Source organism: Pezoporus occidentalis, unplaced genomic scaffold (genome assembly GCF_034315485.1).
Source record: "Pezoporus occidentalis ecotype Australia unplaced genomic scaffold, CSIRO_AGI_Poc_V1 ctg84, whole genome shotgun sequence".
In the NCBI taxonomy this organism is placed as follows: domain Eukaryota; kingdom Metazoa; phylum Chordata; class Aves; order Psittaciformes; family Psittacidae; genus Pezoporus; species Pezoporus occidentalis.
In genome coordinates, this window is record NW_026916203.1 from 966647 (window position 1) to 987871 (window position 21225).

At 37.6% G+C, this 21225-nt stretch overlaps 2 protein-coding genes across 3 annotated transcripts in view; both read right to left on the reverse strand.

The window, feature by feature from the left end:
- Positions 1-21225, reverse strand: part of LOC134156298 (ribonuclease H-like) — a 384552-nt gene that overhangs the window by 294629 nt on the left and 68698 nt on the right. The window lies entirely within an intron of this gene.
- Positions 3420-21225, reverse strand: part of WDR36 (WD repeat domain 36) — a 30979-nt gene continuing 13173 nt past the window's right edge. Inside the window, exons 12-23 of one of the 2 annotated variants that reach the window (XM_062604233.1) lie at positions 20301-20455; positions 19546-19660; positions 18737-18902; positions 18342-18450; positions 17498-17577; positions 13544-13651; positions 11688-11785; positions 10070-10212; positions 9295-9411; positions 8980-9061; positions 6022-6209; positions 3420-4226 (exon numbers count right to left, since the gene is read on the reverse strand). In XM_062604233.1, the coding sequence (XP_062460217.1) occupies positions 4077-4226; positions 6022-6209; positions 8980-9061; positions 9295-9411; positions 10070-10212; positions 11688-11785; positions 13544-13651; positions 17498-17577; positions 18342-18450; positions 18737-18902; positions 19546-19660; positions 20301-20455 (1511 nt within the window). In that variant the 3' untranslated portion in view covers positions 3420-4076. Of the gene's footprint in view, positions 4227-6021; positions 6210-8979; positions 9062-9294; positions 9412-10069; positions 10213-11687; positions 11786-13543; positions 13652-17497; positions 17578-18341; positions 18451-18736; positions 18903-19545; positions 19661-20300; positions 20456-21225 lie in introns of those variants that run through there. The other variant, XR_009961878.1, reaches the window with a different exon arrangement.

The window sequence follows — 21225 nt, forward strand, 5'->3', positions numbered from 1 at the left end:
CATGGTCTTTAGTCTTTATCCATAACAGCCAGAACAACATAGAGAAGCTGTAAAAGCTGACTTCCCATCATCTCTGCCCTCCTCTGACAACCCTAACAACATCTCTTGCAAATTCAAGCAGCCAAAAAGATGCTGACCTCATGATACATATGGAATTGTTACTTGTTTCAGGAAGTATTCTGTACTGGACACTGCATGTACGTGACTGAGAAATCTGGCCTGCGGGGGCTGAATGTACAAGGCAGACAGACAGAAATGAAAAAAGAATGAAAAAAAAAAAGGAAATTTACATTCCCTTGTAAAAGTCCCTCTCCAGATTTCTTGTAGGTACCCCTTTAGGTACTGGAAGCTGCTCTAAGGTCTCCCAGGAACCTTCTCTTCTCCGGGCTTCTCCAGTCCAACTCTCTCAGCCTGCCTTTTTAGAAGAGGTGCTCCAGCCCTTGGAGCATCTTCATGGCCTCCTCTGGACTCACTCTTGTGCTGGGGGCCCCCAAGCTGAATGCAGTACTGAAGCTGGGTCTCACAAGTGGAGTAAAGCAGGAGAAATGCTTCCCTCTCTATATACCTGCTGGCCATGCTCCTTTAGATGCAACCAGTGTATGGTTCACCAGAGGATGTTGGAGGGACAGTACAGCAGAGCATAAGAAATGCAGGGAATTTCTGGAATGTGTTGATAACTTCCTTCTCCAAGTGACAGAAGAACCAATGAGAACAGGTGCTATGTTGGAATTGGTCTCATAAAAAGGAGGGGATAATGGGGAATGTGAAGCTGGAGGGCAGCCTTGTCTGCAGCGACCATGAAATGGTGAAGTTTGAGATCCTTAGGGAAGCAAGGAGGGTGGGCAGCAAACTCACTGCCCTAGACTTCAGGAGAGCAGACTTTGGCCTCTTCAGGAATCTGCTTGGTGGAGTACCATGGGATAGAGCCCTGGAAGGAAGAGGGACCCAAGAAAGTTGGATAATATTCAAGGACCAGCTCCTCCAAGCTCAGGAGCAATGCATCCTCATAAAAAAAGGCAAGAATGCTAAGAGGCCTAAGTGGATGAACAAGGAGCTCCTGGACAAACTCCAACATAAAAAGGAGGCCTACAGAGGGTGAAAGCAAGAACAGGTAGCCTGGAAGGAATACAGAGAAATAGAGCAGCAAGGGATCAGGTTAGGAAAGGTAAAGCTCTGGCAGAATTAAATGTAGCCAGGGACATCAAGGGCAAGAAGAAAGCTTCTATAGGTTGATGATAGAAAATTAGGGAAAATGCAGGCCCTCTCCAAAAAGAAATGGGAGACTTAGTTATACAGAACATGGAAAATGAGGAACTCAGTGGTTTTTTTTTGCCTTGGTCTTAACCAGCAAGAGCTCCAGGCACACTGCCCAAGTCACAGTTGGCAAAGGTAGGGACTGGGAGCATGAAGAACTGCCCACTGTAGGTCAGGTTTGAAACCATCAAAGGAACCTGAAGTCCATGGGACCAGATAAGATGCATCCGCAGGTCCTGAAGGAGCTGGCAGATGAATTGTGTGAGCCACTATGTGTCATATTTGAGGAGTTGTGAAAGTCCAGAGAAGTTCCCACTGACTGGAAAAATGGGGAACATAACCCCCATCTTTAAAAGGGGAAAAAAGGAAGACTTGGGGAATTACAGGCAAGTCAGCCTCAATCAACACCTGGCAAGATCATGATGCAGATATAGAAACTATGCTAATGCATATGGACAGTAAGGAGATGATTGGTAACAGCCAAGATGGCTTCCCTAAGGGCAAATTGTACCTAACAAATTTGGTGGCTTTCCATGATGTGGCCATGGCACTGGTAGATAGAAGAGTGACGTCATCTACCTGGCCTCATGCAAGGCATTTGACACTGTCCTGCATGACATCTTTGTGTCTAAATTGGAAATGCATGGATTTGACAGATGGACCACTCAGTGGATACGTAACTGGCTGAACAGTTGGAGTCAACGAATTGTGGTCAATGGCTCAATGTCCAAGTGATCAGTGATGAGTGGTGTTCTTCAGGGGTCAGTACTGGGACCTGTGCTGGTCATCTTTGTCGGCGACATGGACAGTGGGACTGACACACCTCCAGCAACTTTGCCAAAAACACCAAGCTGTGTGGTTCGGTTGATACGCTGGAGGGAAGGAATGTCACCCAGACATGCTTGAGAGGTGGGCCAACACTTACCTCATGAAGTTCAACCAAGCCAAGTGCAAGGTTCTGCACCTGGGTTGAAGCACTTTCAAGCACAAACACAGGCTGAGTGGAAAATTGATTTCAGCAGCCCTGAGGAGGGCCTGGGGGTGTTTGCTGACAAGAAGCTCAACAAGAGCCAGCAGTGTGCACTTGCAGCCCAGAAAGCCAAACGTATGATGGGCTGCATCAAAAGGAGCATGACTAGCAGGTTGAGGGAAGAAATTTTCCCTCTCTACTCTTCTCTTGTGAGACTCCACTTGGAGTACTGTGCGCAGTTTTGGTGTTCCCATCACAAGAGGGATGTGGACCTGCTCGAGTGAGTCCAGAGCAGGTTGTGAAGATGATTTGAGGGTTGGAGCACCTCTGCTATAAAGATGACTGAGGGAGCTGGGCTTGTTCAGTCTGGAGAACAGAAGGCTGTGGGAGATCTCAGAGCTGCTTATAATACATAAGGGGGGCTATAAGAAATATGGAAAGGGACATTTTACAAGGGCCTGCAGTGAAAGGAAAAGGGAGTGGCTTTAAACTGAAAGAGGGGAGATTCAGATTAGACATTAGGAAAATTCTCTGTTGTGAGAGTGGTGAGGCACTGGCACAGGTTGCCCAAAGACGCTGTTGCTGCCCCATCCCTAGCCATGTTCAAGGCCAGGCTGGACAGGGCTTGGAGCAACCTGGTCAAGTGGAAGGTGTTTCTGCCTGTAGCAGGTGGTTGAAACTGGATGAGCTTTAAGGTTCCTTCCAACCCAAACCATTCTATAATTCTATGTTTGCAAATAATTTGTTCCAGGATACATGACTAAAGAGTTACGTAATGTGATGACATTAAAATAACAATCACCTGTGTAGAACAACAAAACCGCATTAGAGTTTCAGTCTGCCATATGCAGTGAACACATCTTTCAGCTTTTCTCATCAAAACTGTATACATTTGTACTGGTTACCCTGTTAGTCTCTTGTCCAGAGCATGTAAAATAATGAGGAGATTCTTCTGCTATGAGGCAGAATTCTCAAACAGCAAAGTTTAAGACAGTCACATTCCTGGGCTCCCAAACTGCCCACACATTATTATTTAAAGCCTAAATATCAAGTCATACAAAGAACATCTGATTTATGTAAAAATTCACCCAGCTCAAAGCTTTTATTCTGATCACCTTAAGAAAAGGATCCAAATTTTCATAAGAAATTTAGCCTCCAAAATTAGAGCAAGAAACCTGGTTATAAAAAAATGTGTTGGTTTTTTTTTTGTTTAGTTTAGGATTCAGTGTTTTTTCAAGTTCTATCATTTGTAATACAGCTAAAAATCCTTGCTTTCAGAAATAGGTGTCTGAGGCAAAACAGTGAATACAGCTTGCCAAACCAAGAAAACTAGTTTTTACAAGTGTTATAGGGAAAGCACTCCGATTGCACAGAAATGCATTTTTTTATGTTAATTTCCTTTAATCTTATGTTAATAAAATGCTAATAACCCAGACTTTTTGTTTTATTTTTGTCTCAACAGTAATAATTTACCAAGCACAATATAGGTTTTGGTCTCCTGCACAGAAATTACATTCCTACTTTTATTTTTTTGCAAGCCACTTCTCCATTGTGATTTACATTTTGGTCATGGAAGTACACAGTAACTAGCTACATTACCTATAGCTGTCCAGCTCTTTTGTTCATTGACAGCACACACTGATACAACATGAATATTTAAGCTGCACATATTAATTTTTGCTCTGAGAAAAAAAAAAATCAGTTATGCACATTCTAAAATATTCTGCCATACACAGATGTATAAAATACAGCATCAGAAGTCACAGTATAATTCCCAAAATCCAGTATTTTTTGTAATAAATTGTACTGTTATTCCAAGGGGAATTTTATGCAGACAAAACCCTTAAGCATTTTACAACAAAACACTTTTCATATATGTTAACACACACAGACTCTGACTGAAGAGAGTCCGCAAATGAATCCACGTTTCCTCAAGTTGTGTTGACAACCTGGATACTTCTTCCAAAAGGCTTGGCTCTGATGAGAGAATCTTAAGATGCAACTGAAAACGAAGACAAACAATTAGTGAAAAATATACAGGTAACAAAAAATTTAGATCAATTTCCTCATTCAGTTCCAATACTTTGTTTTCATTAATGTCCCAAGTAAGGGAAGGACTCTTTGCCTTCAATTAATTCCTTCTATTTAATGCTCTCTTTTGCTAGTCTTTTATAAGCCATTTTACTCCAATACTCTATGTATTAGATGGGATAAGCAGCAAAATGTCTTTAATAAGTTACTGCTTTAATAGATCTGCTGCTGCATCTATCCCAATCAATCACATATTCTATTTCCAACCCACATCAGAAATTCCTCTTCAGGCTAGAAAGTCTAAACAGGTGCCCTGAGGTTTATCTGTTTTATGTTGTATCATTTTATCTATTATTGTAATCAAATAAATTTAATTATTTTAATTATTTTTATTAAATGTTACTTAATATTTAATTCTTATGTGTTGCGTAAAGCAAGAAGAATGATGCCAGCATGCTCTATACTGATCCAGGGAGATGATGTCTCCCTAGGTAATAAACAGGAACCTTGGTGAAGCACAAAGAAGAAACCTCTGTCCTGTAGAGAGGCAATGTTATTACCACTTAATGGACAGAACAGTTATTTTCCTGACTACAATTTAAACCTAGAAGCCTTGCTAAGCTCAGAGCTGTTTCACTTGGAACCCACAGCAAAAGACAATGGTGTTCATGTGTCACAGCTGAGTTTGTATTATTTGACTGTACTTCAGATCCCAAGTACATTTCTGAGGCAAATTACCTAGCTGTCCACTAAAGACATAAACAGATTTTGTATTAAAGAAAAAAAAAAGAATTCTAGCATTTAATATTGCAACTATTATAGCCAGTCCAAGGGAGAAGACCCACAAAAACCAAGCTAATAATAAACAGACATGATAAAAAGCCACTGTGAATGAGTATCGAGACTACAACGTGAAATTTACTCCCATTCACCTGCAGTACTTGTTCTTGTGGAAGCTGCCCCACATGTCCTATTTAACCCCCCAAAAGGAAAAGAGCAAGTTGTATTTGTCCAGCATTACATTCTCTTTAAAACCAATCCCTGCTTAATATTGCTATTAAGAAATACTCAGTTAAATAACCAGTATTACATGTACCTGAATGTTTGCAACGTTTTCCTAGTAAACTGTACATAATTGCTTTACCACAGTTTCCTAAACCAGAGTATCCTGATAAGGTAAGCATTTATGCATCAGAAGGGCTTCAATCTTTTGCAGAACCGCTTTCCCTCTAAGAGTAACTGCTATTGTGTTTTACTGCAATAACTTTCTAACTTCCACGCTCCTTGGAATAATTTTACTACTTCTGTGGTGCTAAAGCAGTAACAGAAGAAAGACGGCTCACTGATATGGCAAGTAAGCCAGGCATGTGGTATCTAGTGGTAAGTCCAACAAAATACCTATTTTACTATCCCAAATGTTAATAACATTCCATTCTCTTCTTAAGGCATAGCCTACAGTTACTTATCAATTAACAGCTATTAAGAAGTTAGGTATGTTACAAACAATAAAAACAATTCTAAGTAACAAATACTAGAACAAAACCCTTCTGGTCCATTTCACAACATCTGTGGGTTTTTGTCAGTTTTTTTCTGGACTGTGACCAGGTAAGTTGTCAAATTATTCAATACATGCATTTAACAGTTTTAAAACTACCCCCAACAAAAATCATGTAAGATAATTCTTTCAAGCAGGCAATTTACATTCCTTACTGGACAGCCACCACTTTAAACAGGACTAACATAAAACTTTGTAAGAAAATTGTTACCTTTAAAAATAGTGCAAGGTATGCCTGAGCAAGTTCAAAGTTGTACTTCTTGTTCAGCATCATTCCAATCATTCTCAAAAAGCTTAGCATCGCCTCCATTGAGCCACCACCTTCAGGGGCCAAACACCTTAGTTCTACCTCAATATTAGATGGTCCCAAGCTTTTCAGTAAGTTAAGTGAAGCTGTATCTGTGTTAAAACATTGAGGAATACATCACCAGTAACATCTACAGGAAAGAATCTTACGAATGCTACAAATCGTTCATCTGGACAGGTTTATTCCAAAATTCTTAAGCAGTGACTGTAAGTTTCAAGTTTCTACTGTTGCCTTTTTTGTTTTCCACCAAATGCCATCCAGCCTTCAATTTAATGTCCCATCACATCCTATAGAGAAGCACATCTCTAACAAAACAGTTTCATTTTATTTGTAACTTTACCTTGAAAAATATAAGTAACAACTGTGTATTTATATAACTTCCCTTCCTCCCCCATCCATCTTCTAGCTGTAAAAAAATTCTCATTAACCACATAACTTGCCATTTTACTTCTTTTGGCAAAAAGAGATGGGACCTCAGGTTGTTTAAAATATACCCTAAAAGAGACAAGGGAATACTGTCTATGGTGGGGTGGGGTCAATCTTTTCCCTCATAGAAATGGATGCAATTTAGCAACTCTTTCCTCTTCAAAATGTTCTTCCTCAATATTTCTACAATCCTACCTGATCTTTGAGAATTCCATTCATTTTCTTTAAAAATGCAGAGATAAAAATATAAATGCTTGTAAACACAGCTGTTGGTAAACACATTTTTTTAAATGTCTTCTAATTAATATTTCTTTTCCTAAGAAGTTGCTAGTAAGAGCAACTTTTTACACTCTTACATCATGGTAACTAATGATATTAGGCATTGGCTAATATTCCTTAGGTGGTATAAATCTGTTTGCATCTGTATTTGATTCCTAAGAAAATTATCTATTTTTAAATGTAATTGTGACATTAATATTAAACAGATGTATTAATTCACTGTTGTGCTGTGACATTGAAAAACTAAACTTAGAACCTAACTGTCAAGTTGGGACACATATAATCCAGAAAAGGTGCCCGGCTCAGTCTGTGTTCCACAGTCCTGATCTGACATACAAAACCCTGTCTCCATCCCAATGGTAAGCCAGGATAGCTTCTAGTGTATCACTGCTTACTTGCACAGCCTAGTTACCATTATAAGAGATGCTTGCAAACTAGCAAGCACAGAGCCATGTTACCCACCACCAGCTTCTTCAGCCAGGATCAACAAAGCCTGGATTTGGATTACAGCACGGACCTTGGAGCACACTCTCCTCACAGCAGAGGTGGCCTGAGGCAGGCGCACTGCACCACTACTGCAATGCACTTGCTCCCTGGAACAGCCAGCCTCTAGGTGCTTGGTTAGGTTTTTAATTATTCACGTGATGTTTCACTTTTCTCTGTGCAGCTCTGAAGCACCTTAAAAGAATACTACCAATTGAGGTACTAAAACCACAGTGTAACACCACACCTTGTTTGTGATAATCACATTCTGCATATAAAAATGCTTTAAGTACAGCTGAGTAAGCTGATTATATCAGAAGAGATTAAGGGGTCTAAAAATTCCCAGCAGAACTGCCTCGTGCACAAGCTACCTGTCCTGGGTTCATCTGTAACAGTTATTTTCCTCCTTCTTAGTAGCTGGTACAGGGCTGTGTTTCCACTTTAGTCTGTGTACAATGCTGATAACACACCAATGGTTTAGTTCTTGCTGAAAGAGCATTTACGCTGATAAAGAACTTTTCAGTCTCTCATGCTCTGCCAGTGATGGGGGGCACAATAAGCCAAGAAGGAGCAGAGACAAGATACCTTACCCAAACTAGCCAGAGAAATATTCCATACCACAGCACGTCATGCCCAATATATGAACTGGGGGGAATCACCCAGAAAGGGGAGATTGCTGCTTGGGTCAGGCTGTGTATTGTTCAGTTTATGGTGAACAATTGTATAGTGCATCACTGGTGTTTACTGGTGTTTTTCCTTTCCCTTTTTAGTTTTGCATTCTCTCCCCCTGTTATTTCCCTTATCATTATTATCACTGGTGGTAGTATGAATGGTTTTGTATTATACCTTAGTTACTGGACCATTCTTATCTCAACCTGTGTGATTTACATTCTTTGGCTTCTCCTCCCCATCCCTCTGGAAGCCGGGGGAAAAAGAGGGGAGTGAGTGAGCGAGTGGATACATGGTTCTGAGTTACTGTCTGGGCTTAAACCATGATACTACTGGTGACTGCCCATTTAAGTTTCCAAGCCAGCTATATCAACAATCATTTCCAAAAAATCTAAGTTTCAGCAATTCTGCAGCAGCACCAATTGAAACAGGGAAAACAGCATGTAAATTCCACAGTCAATTTATATGATAATTTCAATGTTAACTGAATGTTAAAAGAAATCCAAAAGCTTATTTTCATATTAATTATTTCTTAAGATTTGAATTATAAAGTAATCAACTAAAGCTCCAAGTTTTCAGAATGTTTAGTGAAGTAGCCCGCGGAAACAGAAATTGGCAGGCAAACTATGTTTTTCACGTCCCAGTTACTATCTCATCAGATCACTCCCTTCCTTTCTTACCCTACAAATAATACATAGCACTTTTTCTGGGCAAGATCATCACAATGCAAATCTAACAATCTTAGAAACACTACCTTCTTTCTCTATATGGGTTTCAGCCAGAACTGGGCTCCATTCTGCAGCAAGCTAGACTACCAACGGATCTTCGATACACATTGGCTATCTACGTATTAGCCTTATGCACAACAAGTCATGCTCTTTGTCTTTGCTACTATACTATGTGTATTTTTTTCTTCACGTGTTACAATTCTGGCATTAGAAAGCAAATGTGTATCAAAATATTATTAGCATCTACATTTTTTAGTGAAATATCTTGTTAACTTACATTCATTAGTTCTCAGGGCTTCTTCAAGATGAATGAAAAAATCAGATTTCTGTGCCAGTACTCCAAGGCTTACTACCTTTGACTAGAACATGAAAGCACAAGAGTGTACATGAACATGCAAAACATATGTTTACATTTTGATTATTTTCCCCCAACAGAACAAAACGCTTTAAGAAAGAAAGCATTATGTAAATGTGTTAAAACTGGTACTTTAAAGTCTTTAAGCAAGATCTCACTTAGCATTAAAACACATAAGCATTTTCTTTTAAAATACACTAGATAAGCACTATTATATTAATAGATTTTTGGTTTTACCTGTGTATCATTTTCTTCCCTTGGAGTAACGTAATGGGGTATAAGACCAGGAACCGTTGGGATGAAGAAAGGAGCTGACTTGGGAACTTTTGGTGGCTCTCTTGGTTTATTTTTTTTCTGTTAAGCAGATACTTGAATTAAAATCATCACCACATTAAGAACATGTAGAAATTTTTTTTTATGAAGAGTTTTATTTTTAAAATACTATGAAAAATGTAAGGACTAACTGAAAAATATGTATATAGGTAAAATATTTTACCACTAAATAAGAAACTACCATTTAGGAGAAGAAAAAAAAAAAAAGCCAAAACAAACCCCTCTCCCAGATCCCAGAAATTGTGAAAAGCACTATATAGTCTTCTACTGAAAAATCTTGAAAAATACCTGAAAAAGTAGGATCAAATTTTGTGACTAGGTAAATGCAGCTCATAGAACACAGGCAAATATATCTGGCTGTATACTACTATTTTTTGCGCATTCCCTCTTTTCCCGGTTATGTGAATGCCCAACAGTTATTTAGAGGCATAACCTGGCACAGCTGTACAGGCACTTTTATTGACATGGAAAGATCTGCTTTCAGACAACTATCTGGAATGTTGCAGAAACAGTAATGGCAAAAATTATGAATTCTGCCTTCTCAAGTTTTCTTGAGCATCCAAGAGAATGGTTAACTGCCTGTTTTGTATTACAGGAGAAACAGCCCTTAATTTACCTCCTTCCTCAAAAATACAATCCAAATACTACAGATCTGCACTGGCATGCCTAATATAATTACCTTGATAATATCAAGACTAAGGAGATTTTTCCACCTTGATTCCGGCAATGAGGAAAGGGTCACCAGCTGCAATCCGAGCTGCTCAGGTGAGGCATATTCGATCATTTCATCACATGTTTCTTCATCTCCTGCCACATCCACATCTGTCAACAACAGACATATTTTATGAACATACATATTTCACATTTATTTTTAAAAATCAAAACGTGACTATGTCTTCTGCAGTTTTTTAAAAACACATGCGTAACAGCTGCATGTATGGGTGCTAGCATAACAAACAGCTGAAAAGCTACAGAAACAATATTAACCCTATGAAATATTAAATTTAAATTGCAAACAATCATAGCTAAAATGCAGAATTGAATAAATACTTTGAAAACTAAAAAGATTTGTTTGCTTTGGCTGAAATAATGTAAAATCAATTTATAGAAGTGGATTATTTTTAAAATCTTGTACAGTGTTTTAAAATACATACTAAACAATTTAAGTTCCAAGTTAAAAGTCTGTAAAACCTTTGCATTTAAAAAATATTCAAACCTGTTCATAGGTATGACTGAAGTGGCACATAAAAATGAAGATCTCAACACTGAAGTACAACAAACACTGAGAGATGTGCAGTGTGTCATTAGGTTTTCTCTAGACTTCCTACATGGTCTTGACCAAACACCTCTACTTACCCTTCCTTTTTGCAAAATATGACATGGTTGAAACCACGAATGTGGTGGAAAAGCCTAACACAGCAAAGAAATGCGAACCACTAAAAGCTCCTGAGCATGTCAACAGGAACTTTACATTTGCTGAAGGTAGAAAATGAGTTAAAACCGTTCAGCTAGAATCAGTTTATAGGATTAAAACATTCTAAATTTTGGAATTAAAATCCTGTCTTCATAATTTAAGTATCTAAAATAAGTATGTGATTAACAAAGCAGTCATCATCGAGTATGTTCCCCGCTCTTTTGGGCAGTCAATATTCAAGGTGTGTTCTTCCTCCAGATGGAGATCTACATGTATAGACAATGCTAAATGTGGGCAGACAAGAGTTCCATCTAGAGGCCCACAAAACTGCTACAAGCCCACAGCTGTTTCTATTAAACATATCAAAAAAGTATTTTAGGCCTTTCTTTCACTGGGACTATCTAGCACAGCTATATGACAGCTGAACCCATTTCTCTTGCCAACACAGGCAATATGAACAAGTGAAGCTACCACAGCTTACAGGCAGACAAAAAAGCTGGAATTAAGTGGACAAACAACAATCCCCTTTACACCCCCAAACAGTAATGTTAATTTCAAACTGGCCTTTAAGATGTCAAAACGGAAGGTATTTACACAAGTCAGATCAAAGAAAGCCACCAAACAGCACACACGTTTTTAACATCTGCAAAATCTCCCTGAAGAGATGGAGATCATTGCAATGTGATTTTTTATGTCTGAACACAGAACTATTACTAGATTTTAGTAAACAATTTAGCATATGAGTTAAATATGCCAAAAATGGTAGAAGAAGCAACAGGCACACTTCAGAGAAACAGTGAGTCTTCACTGAGGAAGCAAACCATCTTCTATCTGAAATATAGTACCAAATTGAAAATTAAATACTCTTTCATGTGAAGATTACCTTCAATGGGGCAGGTAGTCGGGCGTGCCACCATAGAAGGTACATAATCTGCCGAAAGAGGCCGTAAAGAGACAAGTGAATACAGAGAACGGTTTGACCTGAAAAGTAAGACAGACATTTTAAAACAATCTTCAAGTGAATGGGAACAAATATTTTAGACATAATTTTTACTGCACTACGGCAATTCACCAGGTTCTATTCAAGACTAGTTTTCCTCATCTACCAGATAAACAATAAATGAAACACAGTAATGTATCATTGCAAACATCTGAAAGTCTGAAACACAGAAGTTATGCTGGAGTATTATTGTGAAGAACATTTAATAAATGTGGAATTACGCAGTATTACTACTTCAATTATTGCCAGATGCTGCATTTACTTGAAGTTGCAAACCTAACAATCTAAAAAGCTTTGTAGTTAATGTGTACAATACAGAAATGCCGCTTTCACAGAATTTCAAAACAGTACTCTTAGCAAATTTTCTTGAGGTTTGGAACACACACACACATCATTTTGGCAATTTTTTTTTTCAGTCAATATGAACAAGGGCTAGGTAAAAAGAACAAAGCAATTAAGCACAGAAAGGTCTAACAATTGAACAATCCTGAGACAAAACCACAGGCAACAAATGTAACTTGAAATACCTATCAAGCAAAAAAATAAGAGAAAGCAAAAAATAAGAAAAAACGTATCACTTAAAAGATGTGTTACTTCAGTTCTGGGCCTAACAAGTCATTCGCTTTGAAGACAGGTTAGGAGGAAATTGAACTGTGTCCTGGGTTCAGCAGTAGCAGTCATGTTTTTTCCTTTGTGGTAGCTGGTGCAGTGCTGTGTTTTGACTTCCAGCCTGAGAACAGTGTTGGTGAAGCCGATGTTTTCGGTTGTTGCTAAGTGATGTTTACCCTGACCAAGGACTTTGTGAGGCTCATGCTCTGCCAGGGAGGAGGGGAAGCCGTGAGGAAGCAGAGATGGGGTGCCTGACCCGGGCTAGCCAGGGAGGTATTCCATACCACAGCCGTCATGCCCGGGGTGAGGGGTAACTGGGAGTTACCCGGAAGGACACGGGCTTCCGGGTGGGACTCGTTTTCTTGGCCGGTGGTGTCGTATTCTCTTCCCTTGTTATTTTCCCTTATCATTATTGTAGTTGATAGTAGCGGTGGTGATTTGTTGCTGGACTGTTCTTGTCTCAACCCGCAGGAGTTGCACTCTCTCGATCCTCCTCCCCGTTCCTCCGGGAGCGGGGAAGGGGAGAGCCCCGGTGCAGGGGGGGGACATGGACCTCAATTGTTGTCAGCTCGGCACCACTCACTGGGAGTGAGTGAACAAGTTACCTGACTGGGTTTAAACCACGACAAACTGAAATACAATTTACATCTGAGGTGATTTATCATTAAACATAAATAATTTCAACTTACAAGTCCTACTCAGAAGTCTCAGAGAACATTGTATACCAGGACAAGAAGAAAAGCCCCTCAGAAAGCAACACTGTATGAGCACTGATGTTTCCAATAGAATAAAAAAACCAAAACAGTAGAGTCAAAGAAAAACTTTAGGAATGGCATAACAAGAATTCTTTAGAATAATAAAGAAACATTTAGGAAAAGACAATTTAATTATCAGAATATCTTTATGAATAATATATATTATTCATTAATAATAAAATAAATAAAATAAATATCTTTATAACTGCAAAAGACTTCAAAATTTACGAATCACAACACCACAGAATACCTGTCTTAATTAGAAAAAGAAAAGACAAAAGCCCGGAGATGGTACTTTGTACTATCTGTGATACAGGTGATTAAAAGAATTCTTCCGCATCTGAAATTCTATGTAGAAATAGATGTATTACATACCACAAATAAATTCCAAGGTCATCCACATGTGCTGAGGCTAGAAAATCTCCCGTAGGAGACATAGTAAGGCTCACAGCTGCAGAGTCTACCAAAAAACAATCTATGAGGCTAAGGAAAAAAAACACAAAGAAATTCTCAGCAAGATGAGCTTGTTTATCTATTCATATCTGAATTACAGCACAAATTTGAGTGAATGCAAGCAGGATATTGGAAGTATGTATACAAATTAGCATATGATAGGTACTGGAATACAACAGTACTAAAATACTAAGCTTAGCAAATGAACGGCACTGTGCAACAAAACCACTCACCTCGTAAGAGTCTCTAAATCAGCTAAAGCTGATACACGTATGCTACGTACTTAAACATCCACATTCTGTGGAGAACATGATGAACCATGTGTCCACATTCAACTCCCTATGCCTAATACTAACATTTATAGGCCGTAAATGTCACACTTTAAATCAGCCTCATGATGCTCTGACCTCATCTTTCAATACTTCGCCTTGAATTGTCAATTCACTCTCTCAAGATACTTGATATACACTTTGTTAACACTAGGACTTAATCTTTCTAAAGTAAAGAATGCTCTGAGATTATTGTATCTTCAGCCTAATAAACCATTCCTTTCATTACAGCAGAAAGGTGAAAAAAAATCCCCCCCCCCCAAAAAAACAAACAACCCCCCCCAAAAAAACAAAAAACTCCCAACACCCCCCCCCCCCCAAAAAAAAAACAAAACACAAAAAAATACCCCACACATAAAAAGAAAGTTAAAATATCGAATACTACGTGACTATTTTAACAATAAGGTATTTCAGAGTTCTGGCTGATGCCACAAGTCTTGAATGATGCACACCCTAGTAGACTTCCACTCAAGCCTGGGTTTATGGCACTGTTTTTCCTTTGTTGAGGTATAAATTTCAGTTACTTCAAATTGTAAGAAGCAACTGAGTTTGACAACTACTTAACTGAGAAACAAAAAGAACAAATGGAGAGCTTCAATATTTTCTTCTGGTTTACAGACCAAAATCAAAAGCAAAGTGGAAAGTAACAAAAGCAGCTAGTTCTACCACCAGCTCTGTTCACTAACCACTGAAAAAATATTCATGTAACAAAGCAGTTTAAAATGTAAAAATCTTGCGGACATGCATTTTCTTAGGTACTTGAGCACTCCTGTGATGATCCAACAAACCGTATTAAAAATAAAAGCCTTTTTTCCTCTGAAAGGGATATTGTATTCTGAGTGCATGCTATTAAGACACACATTACATGAAAACTAACCAGGTAAAAGTCACATTATTCATCACTTTCAATATAAAATATACAAACACTAAAACTGTAAATGCCAGAACATGTGTCAGTTACACTGATAGCTTTTGCATGCAGCACACAATGGCTAAAAAAATCTTACTACACATACATACTTTAGTTTCAAATCCATCCTCTTACCACAATCTTTACCAGTAACTGAGAAATACTGTTCAATAAAACAACTGTAAGGAACAACTGCAAAACTAAGTTACACTAAATTAATTTTTATTACCTACTGAATTTAAATGATGATTAAAATTACAGATAGGGAGAAGATGAAAGGTCAATCCACTATAGGAAAAAGACATGCTTATAAATTTTTACACAAAGAGTACAGTAATTGTTACATAAATGCCTAGTACCTGAAAGTATTCACCTTTACGCTTCCTGTTTAATTGCAAAAGTGAGACAATGGGAAGTATGAAGTTGCTGAGCTCGTGATATCAACATGTTTCTTATACTATTCTGTCTCAAGTACTCCATCCAAACTATAAATAGCTTGTAGCCTTGATTTCTTAATTTGTCTATTCAAGCTACAGTGCAGAAAGAAAAATTTGCATAATGCCAGTTCCTCCTTGTAACTTTCTCTGCACAAATTGTTTCCTAATTCTCAAAAAGCCCTACATAAAAAACATGCACAAGGAATACTTAAAATAAGGACAGTTAAGCACCATTCCCAAATAAAAACAGATGATCAGTAAGTAAACAGTATGGCGTCCATTACAGTCAGTTGGTATTTTCCACAATGTAGGACTTAAGTCATGTAACAACATGTTTTCCAGCCTTTTGTAAGGACAGTATCATAACTGAGTCTTTAGAATGCACAGTTTATAATTTGGTTCTTGTATTTATAAGCAAATATACCATAGTAGAAGTAAATCAAGCACCTGGCTTTTTATTAAAAGTGGCTCTTCCTTTTCAATACACTGTGCTGAAAAATACCTTTCCTTTGCATTTGGGAAGAACAATTTAACGTAATTGTTTCTTTCCTTTCAAAAGTAAAGTTTGTCACCTATCTGCCTAGATCTTGGCTTGACCGTAATTTCTTGCAGTTCTGAGAGAGAAATCATTTACTTATGTGTTACATCATTTACTTACGGGTTACATGCAAATAAGAACTACTGTTAAAGAAACATATGAATGGATCCTTACTGCAAAATGTTGTGTTATCAAGAAATGAGAGACAAGTAACATCTCTGAAGTTTGATAATTAATGTTGCAATTTTTGTAGTTAATTCTGTAGTTAATAATTTTGGAAGGGAAAGATGGTCAGAAAGAGGAAGTCGTAACAGAACAATCATGCCCTTCCCATTTGTACTAGAAAGAAGACAGCAACTGTCCATCTTGCCCCATGACTAGTAACATTCATCATGTGAGAATAAGTCACTTCTGTAGATTCAACATATTTTTTATAGCAAAATGAAAACTTACAGTATACAAAATTATTTACGAAAATGAATCAACAACAGTAATCGATCCAAATGAAACCATTCAGTTCCAGATATGACTAGAACTGCACACTGTGTAGCACTACTTTAAATTATTAAAAATCTATTTGTTGTGCTGCTAAAGGAATGCACTGGCAGAACTCACAAGTTACTCTTTGGCCTGTTTTTTTTTAAGTTTCTAAACTTCTTGTATTTACTTGAGTACTTGGCCAAATTTCTTTGTGGGAGAATACTGCTCACAGTGATCATAAAAGTATTTTTGGCAGCTGCAAGCATGCACAAATGAAAAAAATGTAACTGAAGTAAAGCCTTACTGTGCGGCTAAAATTAATGTAATTGAGAACAGGCTTCAATTTACAAAATTAACTGCAGTACTGCATCCAAATTTGGGGCCTGCAGCAGAAGATAGACATGAAGTTCTAACAGGTCCAGGAAAACAGTAAGATGACTGGAACATGTTTCCTATGAGGAAAGGCTGAGAAAGTTGGCACTGTCTACCCTGGAGAACAGAAGGCTCCAAGAAGACCTTCTTGCAGCCTTTCAATACTTAATGGGGGCTTCTAGGAAAGTCTGAGGGAGACTTTTTAACAGGCCTTTTCCTCAGAGGACTAGAGACAATGGTTTTGAACTGAGAGGTAGACTGAATATAAGGAAGAAATGTTACAATGAGGGTGGTGAGACACTAGAACAGGTCACCCAGAGAAGCTGTGAATGGCCCATCACTGAAGTATTCAAGTTCAGGTTGCATGTGGCTTTGAGCAACCTGATATAATGAACCTGTCTACAGGAGAGTGGGGTAGGACTAAATCTTTGAAGGCTGCTTCTAACTGAAACCATTCTATGATTCTACAAACGGTTCAGTATATCACGAAGCAATCCACCTTAAACAATCTCTTGCCATTTAGATTACAGCACTACTTACAAGGGAAAAATTCACACTACATGGAAACTCCAGGTTTCATTATTAGATCTTCACTTCAGGACACTTTTATTCTGTACATCGAGAAAAAGGCACATATTGCTAGCATCAGACAGAACTAATATACTGGGTATTGGGTTGTTACACCATGTACAACTTTTGAGTATCACATAGTTTAGGTTGGTGACCATCAAGTCAGAAGGCTTTTTGCCACTTAACAAACCAAAAGGCAATACTAATACATTTCTATTATATGTTTTTAAACTGACTCACCATCCAGAGGGAAGGTCCCAAGTCTTAATGGAACAGTCCATTGATGAAGTTATTAGCCAACGACCATCAGGACTGAAAGTCTAAAATAAACCAGACAGTTTAGTGGCAAAAGTGGCAAGTCAGACCCTACAAGAGGCCCTGTTTTGCACATTTCAAGATTAGACTGCTCCCTAACACCAGGACGACATCATCTGGCCATAAAAGAAAACTGACACCACCTTCCTGAAAGCAAGAAAAAGACAAAAAAGGAAGCTATTTTGGAACAGTTTTAAATATATGACACAGAATACACCTGGATGTTAATAAAAGCACTTTGGTCCATGCTTTTATGTTAATGATGAAAACCACCAAGCATAAAAGTGAAGAAATCAAGTAAGTAGGTACTTACTAGCACTTAGAATTAAATCAGAAGCTAAGAAGTATTTCAGCGAACAGTTATTTTACAAGATGCAAAATGAGGAATTATCAGTGTGTTGTGTAATCTTATATCTGTTTACACCTTTTATTTACCTGGCTCATCGTTTCTATATTTCTAGTTAAGAGCCTTGAACAATTTTGCTACACAGTGTGGTTTTCATTATTCCTAATGCTTTCTTTCGTTAAAACCAAAATCAGCTTGTTGCACAGTTACAGTAAAATCTGAAAACACACTAAAAACACTGTTTGAACCCTATACATTTTGACTTGAAAACTAACATGGCCAAAACTGCTGTAGAGCTAAATACAAGCTTATTATTCACAGCTGAACATAATACTCAGTGACTTAACATATGCAGAGAAACCCACCATCTGTACAATTAATTAGGTATCTGTATATGTTGCAGAAAAATGAGTTAACAATTACCATGTCATTAATCCTTCCATGGTGTCCTGAGAACGTCCTCACAATCTTCCTGGTTTCTATATCCAAAACACTAATACTGAAGTCATCACAGGCAATTCCCAGAATACCACTGCCAAGAATCAGTAGCACATATGATAGTGAATGCTCATAGACAAAAATTAAAAGCAACATCTTAACATTGCTCAAAAAAAATCTTTTACCCTAGGATAGTATCAGATAAATAGAATTACATTCCTTCTGTCTAATAAAATGTTTTGTACTCGTTTTGTCAACTAGTAGTCAGTTGTATTTCAAAGCATCAGAATTTTAAACTTCATTAGAGTATTTGGTTGCAATCCTAGACTTACGTACTTACAGCAAAACAATATACACATGAAATAGCTTCAGTTTCTTACCTATCTCTGTGAAGCAGAATTCCACTTGGAACACATGGAAGATCAGCAGAGTAAACCAGATCTTTAGTTTTGAATTTCCAAAATTTAATTAATCCTTCACTACCAGCTGTGATTGTCAGCTGGTTTAATCCATCCACTGCTACACCCCTAATGGCTCCCTCATGCGCTGCAATCAAGTGAAAAGAAAATCCAAGTTGAGAATTTTAAACACACCAGAATGCCAAACACGATTATGTCGGCCCTAATCATGCTGGCCCTAATATAAACTGCAAACCTATAAAGCAACAGCAAACATACATAAGGATACATCATACGAAATACGCATATATGCAACCATTAAAGTCTGAACACTGTTACTTACATTAAGTCCCAAGTCTGCAGCCAGGTAATTGAAAATAATAGCTTATGTAAAGAACTGGACTTGCTTAGAATTTCAGTTTCACATGCATATATTTTTTCACTTTCAAGCAGGGAGCACAAAACAGATGGAAAAAATCTCAGAGATAAAACCTTGTAACAAGAAGCCAAGTACTGGAAATGAGATTATTCCAAAAACAGCTGAGGCCAGAGGATCTCATTAGATTGCTAACAATTTTGGTAACTGACAATTTTGTATTAATTAGCTAATATCAGAGCTGCTAAAACTAGCACAGATCCTGTCCTTCAGAGTAGGTTTCAAATTACTTCTGATTACAGTGCAAGACAGGACAGTGTAGGATAATTAGAAACACTGAAAATATTCTCACATTCATCTCAAAAGCTGAGATCTTAGACTACAGAACACCAGGCTGTAGTGTGGCAATTCTTACCTCTTTCTTCACCATAATGCCCTCTGTGAATGCCAGACTGCATGTTATACACATCAACCTGTCCAGTTGACAGCCCAATTATAGCAAAGTTTCCACATGAGGTAATGTCAACTGCCTTTTGAGGGGAAAAAAAAAAAGAACAATGAAAGCAATTCTTCAAATGTGTATCTAATTAGTAAAGTTGTAAGAAGATACGTAACATATCAGGAACACAAGAGTAGTAAGTTTTTATTAGACTTCAAGGAAAACTGCACAGAACAAAACAGATTACTTCGCAAAACAACTGAGTGAGGGACTCTTAAAATCAAGTTTGTCAACAAGTAGCATACATAGCTCTGTATCCTTATGCAGGACAACGAAATACTGCCTTAGTGACATCCATCAGAAGTTGTATCTAAGAATATCAAATATTCAACAATCTGCATTCACAGAGCACATTTATCATCACTGGCATATAATCAATTCTATATGACTATGACAGATTAACAGTAAACACCAACCACCTATCTGAATCTGAAAATCTGCAATTAATCTGCATGTTTAAAGAAAAAAAATGCATATGCAGCATTTTTATTAAGACCATATGCATTACAAAACAGGTAGTATGACACAATGAAATGGCAGAAAGCATTTTGCAAATCAACTAAAACATATCTAGGTCGTGCTTTTTCATTCTAAATATTACTTTTGTACAAATAGCTAACAAAACAGCATATACTGTAATGCTGAAGAAACATTATCCTAAATAAACTTACTGTTGCATATGTATCAATAGGTTTATGTTTGCTAAATTCTTCTGGCTTCAGTTTATGAGCTCCCATGGAAGTTTTCTGATAGTTCCAAGTTGTACACGTTATATACCCTTGATGGCAGGCAACAATACCATCCCAGTCACTCTGATGTGCCACTTCTGCAACATAACATATATTCTTTTTAGAAACAATCACTACAGAGTCAAATAAGCTCTTCTGATATTTTTCACTGCCTTTAGGCAAAATAGTTCATATTTACTGTTCTTGGACAGTCAAAAGACTACCATCCAGAAAAAACACCAGGCAAACCATTGTGCGTTTGCTAGTGTAACTAAAATGTTAAAAAAACCACTAACATTTTTACCTTGAAGCAGCAGAAGTAGAATTTAAGGTAGTTCTACTACCTTAATCAGGTAGATCGAATACTAATTTTAGAAGTGCATATATACACACACTCACATATTTGCAAAGTACATACAGACAGCCTATATCACTGAAGTCTCCAAATATAAATACTACATGTAGTCAAACAGCTATTCAAAATTGCAAATCCAAACCTTTCAATGTATGAAAAAATCAACCATCCTCCAAAACAAAATAATAGTTACACTTAGGACAAAACAGACTTCAAACCTGAAGAGGAGGTAATTAATTTAAAGAATTTTGACGAAGCAACGATAATTGCAATTCTGATTCAGAAAGCTAGGTTCATATTTGCATACTTAAATACAAATGAACAGAGTAATTTGTCTTTAAAGCCAGAAACTGGACTTTGAAAAAAGACTCACATAAAGAAACTCAGGAATCAAAATCAACCATGCTAAGATATCGTCAATTGACAAAAATTTTCAACCCCCGTAACCGCTGGTTCTCCATCTTGGCATAATACACCAGAAGATTCTGGCTCACATGCTGGAGATTTTCAAGC